At 52.5% G+C, this 9,792-nt stretch overlaps 1 protein-coding gene across 1 annotated transcript; it reads right to left on the reverse strand.

Moving 5' to 3' along the window:
• Positions 1 to 540: 540 nt before the first annotated feature.
• LOC132387733 (probable G-protein coupled receptor 139) lies at positions 541 to 4,002 on the reverse strand. Its single transcript, XM_059960094.1, has 2 exons — positions 3,889 to 4,002; positions 541 to 1,580 (listed from the first exon to the last, which is right to left on the reverse strand). The coding sequence occupies exons 1-2, from the start codon at positions 3,962 to 3,964 to the stop codon at positions 670 to 672; spliced, it is 987 nt and encodes a 328-aa protein (XP_059816077.1). The 5' UTR covers positions 3,965 to 4,002; the 3' UTR covers positions 541 to 669.
• Positions 4,003 to 9,792: the final 5,790 nt, after the last annotated feature.

The raw sequence follows: 9,792 nt of genomic DNA on the forward strand, positions 1-9,792 counted from the left end.
AAGCAGATGATGACTGTGCACAGATCCCTAAACTGAGGGTGATTAACACTGATTCTCCCCTCTGCCACTACAGGCCCCACAGGCACGGTGCGATGTAAAGGGAGACAAATAACAGAAATTGTTCATAAGTGATACTGTTCGACATAATTCACAGGCACAGTCATTGAACTGTGTTTGCTTTAAAATGCTGTTCTTGACGTATTAACGGGAGCGGAAGGCGACTGCTTTTGATTTGCTTGTAATGGAAGGAAGTGGATGAGGGTTTTGTTAAATACATAAAGTGACTCAGATACGTGTTATTCATAAATTCCTACATGCCTTCAGTGGCTGTAAACTACAGCCCCACAATGCACTGCGTACTGACTGTAAAGCTACGGAAATGCATGTGAGTTTCCTCCCTTACACCAACACCAGCCACACGTCACTGTAGGTAGTACAGAAACAAGACTGGTCATTCCACTGGGGCTGTATTATAGATCCCAGTAGTCAGCCGGAACTTGGCCTGTCACTGTCCAGGTAAGCTAAATCCCTGTTATTTTCAATCGTTACCATTTAGTTGCTGCCAGTCGATGGGACGTTACGCCCGGGAGTAACACCTGTGGAATCAGGCAGTGAATGTGAGGAGCTGGAGCCCGGACTGAAGACACCGCGGCCACCTCTGTATTGTGCTCAGTGCGCGGCTTTATTCATGAACTGAAGCACCGAGGCGACCGGATATTTCACCGCGCTGATCACCTGCTCCCTGAATTTCGACTGAGTCACCGCGTAAATAAATGTGTTCGTGCAGCAGCTGAAATTCCTCAGCAAAACTCCGACGCGGTGGAAGATCCATTCAGAATCATTGAAATACCTGAATCCTATTCCTTTGATCTCATAATACATGAAATTTACAACGTTCGTCATCCACAGGAGGATGAAGCTGCCGGAGAGGGTGAAGAGTAAAACCACAGACCTCCTCCGGCTCTCCATCTCCGGGTCACTACGATTCTGCTGGTTTCTCTGACCCCTCAGCCCCTTACGGACTCGACTGGCCGCTAAAATGTGCCTGACGGTCAGAGCGTTGAGCAGCAGAATCACAGCGAAAGGGATGAACGGAGTTAAAACCGTATCGAGCCAACCATCTACTCTCCACCACGGGTCACTGGAGATATAGTCCATGATTTTACAGAACCACTGTACATTGTCGATTATCTCTCTGGGTTCCCATAAGAAATAGCGGGTAATGTTTTTCAGACAGCACAGTACGGAAGTTGTTGTTAGAATCACAGCCGCAGTTTTCCCGGTGCAATATTTTGTTTTCAGCTTCTGACAGCAAATCGTTACAAAGCGATCAACAGTGAAAGCGACGGTGAACCAGACAGAACAGTATGTGGCAATGAACCTCAATACCTCCATAACCCTGCACACAGGTGTAATGCTGAGAAAAGTCCACGGTAAGTATTTATATATGATTCGATATAAAAAGACCTCGATGACTACGGTGAGCAGATCCCCCGTTGCCATGGCCACCAGGTAGCGAGTGGTGCAGGTGGAGAGGCCGCACTTTCCCCGGGACAGGATCACAATCGCCACTAAATTCACTGCAGGGAGAGAGAGAAACGAACAGACACCGTGCGTTATTAAAGACATCCGCCGGGAATGGACACGGGTTCACGTTTCAGCCAACGGTCAGGCGGTGAATGGCCGCGCACCTAACACTAAACACGGGTCACACTGTCTCTGACCGGCCTTCCTCAGTGTGGAGATGAGACGATTTGTGGGAAATCACCAGGACCAACAACGATCAATGCTAATCCCGATTCCAGTCCCTGATGGGGTCCGTTGCACTGATTTAACTGTGACTGAGCAGGCCTCTGGAAACATAATCGGACGGGGCCGAACAGCGAAGCAAACACACAAAACGCTGAAGGAATTCTACAATCGCTGCAATCATGGAATTGAACAAACACTCAAACGGTTTCAGACCGGGGTCAGAGCGACAGCAGGAACAACTTAGTAACCAGGTGCTGACTGGCTCCATTACTGTATTAAATGCACAGCGCAGTTCAATTCGATAACACACATTAGTAGCTCCGTGGACACTGGTTCGGGTGAGCAGATCCAAATTTTAACTAACAAGCTGTAAGATCTGACTGTGACAGACTTCACAGGGAGACGCGAACCACAGGACCAGGGATTCACTCTGATCAATAACACAGAAACAGTGAACTTCAGAATGTAGACTTCTTCCAGTCACACCGTCACGGAGAGCTGCCCCTCTCCAGGAGTGGTACAACTCTGGAGACGGTGCCACTGAAGTCCTGCTACTCACCCCTTCCGCAGAGCTGCCGGTCCTCAACACTGCGCAAAGCCCCACTAAATACCTCTCAGATACCCCTTTCCGGAGGGCTGCCCCTCTCCAAGACTGGAACAACTCTGGAGACGGTGCCACTGAAGTCCTGCTACTCACCCCTTCCGTAGAGCTGCCTGTCCTCAACACTGCGCAAAGCCCCACTAAATACCTCTCAGATACCCCTTTCCGGAGGGCTGCCCCTCTCCAAGACTGGAACAACTCTGGAGACGGTGCCACTGAAGTCCTGCTACTCACCCCTTCCGTAGAGCTGCCTGTCCTCAACACTGCGCAAAGCCCCACTAAATACCTCTCAGATACCCCTTTCCGGAGGGCTGCCCCTCTCCAAGACTGGTACAACTCTGGAGACAGTGCCACTGAAGTCCTGCTACTCACCGCTTCCGTAGATCTGCCTGTCCTCAACACTGCACAAAGCCCCACTAAACACCTCCCAGATACCCCTTTCCGGAGGGCTGCCTGTTCAATACACCGGGACAACTCTGGAGACGGTCCCACTAAAACTTTTTCCTGCAGAGCTGCCTTTCGGCAGCACTGACACAACTCAATGCAAAGTCCCAATGAATTCCTCGAACATATCCCTTCCTTGAGAACCGTCTACCTAATTCTTTGCGACAGGTCTGGACAAGATCCCATTAAAACCCTCCAAGTTACACCTTCCCAGAAAGCTGTCCGTCCCCAGCACAGGGACAACTCCGGAAAAGGTGGCATTAAAGGACCATGTATTCACTCTGATCAACAACTCAGAAACAGGCAACATCTCAGTGTAAATCTCTCCCAGTCAAACATCCCGGACAGCTAACCGTCCCCAGCACTGGGACAACTCTGAACAAGGACCATGTATTCACTCTGATCAACATCTCAGAAACAGACAATACCTCAATGTAAATCTCTCCCAGTCACACATCCCGGACAGCTGCCCATCCCCAGCACTGAGACAACTCTGAACAAGGACCATGTACTCACTCTGATCAACATCTCAGAAACAGACAATACCTCAATGTAAATCTCTCCCAGTCACACATCCCGGACAGCTGCCCATCCCCAGCACTGGGACAACTCTGAACAAGGACCATGTATTCACTCTGATCAACATCTCAGAAACAGACAATACCTCAGTGTAAATCTCTCCCAGTCACACATCCCGGACAGCTGCCCATCCCCAGCACTGGGACAACTCTGAACAAGGACCATGTATTCACTCTGATCAACATCTCAGAAACAGACAATACCTCAATGTAAATCTCTCCCAGTCACACATCCCGGACAGCTGCCCATCCCCAGCACTGGCACCGCTCTGGGTAATGTTCCATCAAAGGTAAGTACAAAGTTCGAGTCGATCCCGTGAGCTGGGGAGAAGCTGAGTTTTTAGTTTCGTTTAAATACGAAAAAAAAATCAGAATATTGAATTTACAGGATCGATATCACTGGCGGATATTTGTGCAATGATGATCAAGTTCGAGGATTGGAACATGATCATTATCAGGTTCACATCTGTTAACTCACAGAAATACAAATCAGGAATCGCTCCGCTCACTCACCAGGAGCTCCAATGACGGCAATGAACACTCTCAACATTTTATCCGCACTCAAGTACCTATCCAACATTGAAGACATCTTCTCTGTCCAGTGATTTGCCCCCTTGTGCTCCAGGCGATCTCTCGGAATGAAATGTTCAGGCGACATATGCCTGGGGTTTTAATACCATTTGGTGAGTCCGCAGGGAAGGATTTCAAAAGTTGTAAAAATAGAGATATGTTAATTATTTACAATCCGATTACGTCAGACAAGTGCAATCCCCGCGGAGACTGTTTGTGAGTAATTTTGGAATTCATTGTGAAACTGCAAACAATGAAACTGTGATGGTACTAAACTGCGAGAGGCATTCTTCCAGCAAAGGGCTTTTGTTTCAAACACCATCTGACCCAACTCTCCACCCCATGATGTGTCGGTGTGACTTTTGGCCATCGGTTGAGGAGATCAACTGAGAGTGAAACGGCAATTCCGCTCTGATTCTTCACCAGTTGTAATCACAATACTTCCCTCTGTAACCTCATCTCTTACTCCCGATCACCAATAACTAAAGCACGTTTGCGTGATTTGTTCCAAACTTTGCCACGAGTCAAAAATATGTTTAGTTTTATCACCATTGAGGGAAATGTATCCTCCGAGGGAGGAAACGTTGGAGCCTCCTGATTGTCTCACTCCTACATTGGACAGAAAAAGGTAAAGAGCAGAAACAGTCCCTTCGGCCCACAGTCTGCGCCGGATCCTACCTACCGACACGTCAGCAGTCTGCCTACAGTCCCTGCTTCTCCTGTCCTCACAACAGTAATCTTGTATTTCTGTCTTCTCTGTTCTCAGAGTTTTTTGAACGTCTGTGTTCACCACTTGAATCCTACAACTTGCCTAAATCTTACAAGCTGTCATATCAAGTACTCTGGACTTCCACTCTAAATGTGAAGATCATAGGAACCATTTATCAGGCACAAACATATTGAACTAAATTACATCATTGTCGCTGGTGGGGTTGGTTTTGCTTACCTTTAAATGACCGTTTCCCCAGGTATATAAATTCTTGACGTATTTCCTGTGTTGGAGTCTCTACCGAGAGTGTGTCCTGCAACTTCTCCATTTGCTTCAGTGAGTTAGTCATCCGGGGGCCCCGAACGATGGCCATCAAACTCTGCAGTCTCACAGAGGTGACTGGGTGTCTAAGAATACAACGGGGAGATGGAGTGGAGACGCGGATAAGGAAGTACGTGTGTGTGTGTGTGTGTGTGTGTGTGTGTGTGTGTGTGTGTGTGTGTGTGTGTGTGTGTGTGTGTGTGTGTGTGTGTGTGTGTGTGTTTGTGTGTGTGTGGTATTTGCACACAGGGTATGTGTGAAGCGTCTAGCGTATTAGTGTAGTAGCGCTGGTAGTTAGTGCATGTTGCATGCTGTATGCCGCATAGTGCTCTCTGCTTGCTACTCTCTGTTTACAGCTAGTGCCAGTCTCCAGCCTTCCTAATAGAGGGTGAAAAGAGGAGCCGAGTGTGTATTCCTCCTCCTGCCAGTGCAGAGCCTCTCACCACCAAGACTCCTGTAGTGCCTCCTCGGGGCCACACACGGAAACTGGGTATCTTATGGTCCCAGGCTGCACTACTGGGGATCTCGGAGCATCGGTGGGCCCCAGAGACGTGGCGTGCAGACCCACCATTGAGTGGACACGCCCTGGCACCCGTCAACCACTGTCCCAGCTATGGCCTTGTGGTAAGTCTGTTGAGTCAAGGATCAGGGAGCACACCCTGACGGAAAAGCAATGCGCTGGCGGCGCGCAATAGGCGGGCCTAAACAGACCAAGGACCTGGCAGAATCCTGCAGCCAAGATGTGGGATCGGTAGTCCTGGGATCACCATTGTCACCGGGATTTACCTCGTCATGGTGAAGATCGTGATACTGGGGGTGGGGCAACCCCTGTGGCACTGTAATATCTTCCTTGCGCAGGTCTCCACCTCTGACCACGGTGAACAATACATGGACTTTACATAATGCTGACGTCTGACGGCGATGGGGCGTCTGGCAACGGCAGCAGGTACGAATAGACTGGGAGCTCCTAGTCAGAACCCTGTACGGTGGCGACACAGTGTATTTGGTCGCTAACAGCTGGGACTGAGTGGCAGCTCTTTTCGGCAGACCCCTGTGCTACTGAGCGGCTCTATTGAGGGACTGCTCTGCTCAACCTAATTCGGGAAGGGCCGAGAAAAGGTGGCCTAAAAATTGCCCATTCAATCACTCAGCTCGATAGGTTACCGCTCCTATCGGGCTATTCCAGCACTGCGGTCGAAATAAGAAACAATGCAACCTGAAACTGACAGCATGGAATGAAAGGACTCCCCTGGACGCTGATGGCATCTCTGACAGACCTCAACGGAGAACAGTCTTGATCGCTGCCGAGCTGAGGCGCTCAACATCGACATTGCTGCCCTGAGTGAGACCAGGCGCCGGGATGGAGGCTCTTTAACAGAGGAGGGGGTGGGTTCTACAACATCGACATTGCTGCCCTGAGTGAGACCAGGCGCCGGGATGGAGGCTCTTTAACAGAGGAGGGGGTGGGTTCTACAACATCGACATTGCTGCCCTGAGAGAGACCAGGCGCCGGGATGGAGGCTCTTTAACAGAGGAGGGGGTGGGTTCTACAACATCGACATTGCTGCCCTGAGTGAGACCAGGCGCCGGGATGGAGGCTCTTTAACAGATGGGTTCCACCTTCTACAGCACCGACATTGCTGCCCTGAGAGAGACCAGGCGCCGGGATGGAGGCTCTTTAACAGATGGGTTCCACCTTCTACAGCACCGACATTGCTGCCCTGAGAGAGACCAGGCGCCGGGATGGAGGCTCTCTAACAGATGGGTTCCACCTTCGACAACATCGACATTGCTGCCCTGAGTGAGACCAGGCGCCGGGATGGAGGCTCTCTAACAGAGGAGGGGGTGGGTTCTACAACATCGACATTGCTGCCCTGAGAGAGACCAGGCGCCGGGATGGAGGCTCTTTAACAGAGGAGGGGGTGGGTTCTACAACATCGACATTGCTGCCCTGTGAGAGACCAGGCGCCGGGATGGAGGCTCTTTAACAGAGGAGGCGTGGGTTCTACAACATCGACATTGCTGCCCTGAGTGAGACCAGGCGCCGGGATGGAGGCTCTTTAACAGAGGAGGGGGTGGGTTCTACAACATCGACATTGCTGCCCTGAGTGAGACCAGGCGCCGGGATGGAGGCTCTTTAACAGAGGAGGGGGTGGGTTCTACAACATCGACATTGCTGCCCTGGGAGAGACCAGGCGCCGGGATGGAGGCTCTTTAACAGAGGAGGGGGTGGGTTCTACAACATCGACATTGCTGCCCTGAGAGAGACCAGGCGCCGGGATGGAGGCTCTTTAACAGAGGAGGGGGTGGGTTCTACAACATCGACATTGCTGCCCTGAGAGAGACCAGGCGCCGGGATGGAGGCTCTTTAACAGAGGAGGGGGTGGGTTCTACAACATCGACATTGCTGCCCTGAGAGAGACCAGGCGCCGGGATGGAGGCTCTCTAACAGAGGAGGGGGTGGGTTCTACAACATCGACATTGCTGCCCTGAGAGAGACCAGGCGCCGGGATTTAGGCTCTTTAACAGAGGAGGGGGTGGGTTCTACAACATCGACATTGCTGCCCTGTGAGAGACCAGGCGCCGGGATGGAGGCTCTTTAACAGAGGAGGCGTGGGTTCTACAACATCGACATTGCTGCCCTGAGTGAGACCAGGCGCCGGGATGGAGGCTCTTTAACAGAGGAGGGGGTGGGTTCTACAACATCGACATTGCTGCCCTGAGTGAGACCAGGCGCCGGGATGGAGGCTCTTTAACAGAGGAGGGGGTGGGTTCTACAACATCGACATTGCTGCCCTGGGAGAGACCAGGCGCCGGGATGGAGGCTCTTTAACAGAGGAGGGGGTGGGTTCTACAACATCGACATTGCTGCCCTGAGAGAGACCAGGCGCCGGGATGGAGGCTCTGTAACAGATGGGTTCCACCTTCTACAACATCGACATTGCTGCCCTGAGTGAGACCAGGCGCCGGGATGGAGGCTCTCTAACAGAGGTGGGGTGGGTTCTACAACATCGACATTGCTGCCCTGAGAGAGACCAGGCGCCGGGATGGAGGCTCTTTAACAGATGGGTTCCACCTTCTACAGCACCGACATTGCTGCCCTGAGTGAGACCAGGCGCCGGGATGGAGGCTCTTTAACAGAGGAGGGGGTGGGTTCTACAACATCGACATTGCTGCCCTGAGAGAGACCAGGCGCCGGGATGGAGGCTCTTTAACAGAGGAGGGGGTGGGTTCTACAACATCGACATTGCTGCCCTGAGTGAGACCAGGCGCCGGGATGGAGGCTCTCTAACAGAGGAGGGAGTGGGTTCTACAACATCGACATTGCTGCCCTGAGAGAGACCAGGCGCCGGGATGGAGGCTCTTTAACAGATGGGTTCCACCTTCTACAACATCGACATTGCTGAGTGAGACCAGGCGCCGGGGTGAGGGCTCTTTAACAGAGGAGGGGGTGGGTTCTACAACATCGACATTGCTGCCCTGTGAGAGACCAGGCGCCGGGATGGAGGCTCTTTAACAGAGGAGGGGGTGGGTTCTACAACATCGACATTGCTGCCCTGAGAGAGACCAGGCGCCGGGGTGGAGGCTCTTTAACAGAGGAGGGGGTGGGTTCTACAACATCGACATTGCTGCCCTGAGAGAGACCAGGCGCCGGGATGGAGGCTCTTTAACAGAGGAGGGGGTGGGTTCTACAACATCGACATTGCTGCCCTGAGAGAGACCAGGCGCCGGGATGGAGGCTCTTTAACAGATGGGTTCCACCTTCTACATCATCGACATTGCTGCCCTGAGAGAGACCAGGCGCCGGGATGGAGGCTCTTTAACAGAGGAGGGGGTGGGTTCTACAACATCGACATTGCTGCCCTGAGTGAGACCAAGCGCCGGGATGGAGGCTCTTTAACAGATGGGTTCCACCTTCGACAACATCGACATTGCTGCCCTGAGTGAGACCAGGCGCCGGGATGGAGGCTGTTTAACAGAGGAGGGGGTGCGTTCTACAACATCGACATTGCTGCCCTGTGAGAGACCAGGCGCCGGGATGGAGGCTCTTTAACAGAGGAGGGGGTGGGTTCTACAACATCGACATTGCTGCCCTGAGTGAGACCAGGCGCCGGGGTGAGGGCTCTTTAACAGAGGAGGGGGTGGGTTCTACAACATCGACATTGCTGCCCTGGGAGAGACCAGGCGCCGGGATGGAGGCTCTTTAACAGAGGAGGGGGTGGGTTCTACAACATCGACATTGCTGCCCTGAGTGAGACCAGGCGCCGGGATGGAGGCTCTTTAACAGAGGAGGGGGTGGGTTCTACAACATCGACATTGCTGCCCTGAGAGAGACCAGGCGCCGGGATGGAGGCTCTGTAACAGATGGGTTCCACCTTCTACAACATCGACATTGCTGCCCTGAGTGAGACCAGGCGCCGGGATGGAGGCTCTTTAACAGAAGAGGGGGTGGGTTCTACAACATCGACATTGCTGCCCTGAGTGAGACCAGGCGCCGGGATGGAGGCTCTTTAACAGGGGAGGGGGTGGGTTCTACAACATCGACATTGCTGCCCTGAGAGAGACCAGGCGCCGGGATGGAGGCTCTTTAACAGATGGTTTCCACCTTCTACAACATCGACATTGCTGAGTGAGACCAGGCGCCGGGGTGAGGGCTCTTTAACAGAGGAGGGGGTGGGTTCTACAACATCGACATTGCTGCCCTGAGAGAGACCAGGCGCCGGGATGGAGGCTCTTTAACAGAGGAGGGGGTGGGTTCTACAACATCGACATTGCTGCCCTGGGAGAGACCAGGCGCCGGGATGGAGGCTCTTTAA

Source organism: Hypanus sabinus, unplaced genomic scaffold (assembly GCF_030144855.1).
Source record: "Hypanus sabinus isolate sHypSab1 unplaced genomic scaffold, sHypSab1.hap1 scaffold_214, whole genome shotgun sequence".
In the NCBI taxonomy this organism is placed as follows: domain Eukaryota; kingdom Metazoa; phylum Chordata; class Chondrichthyes; order Myliobatiformes; family Dasyatidae; genus Hypanus; species Hypanus sabinus.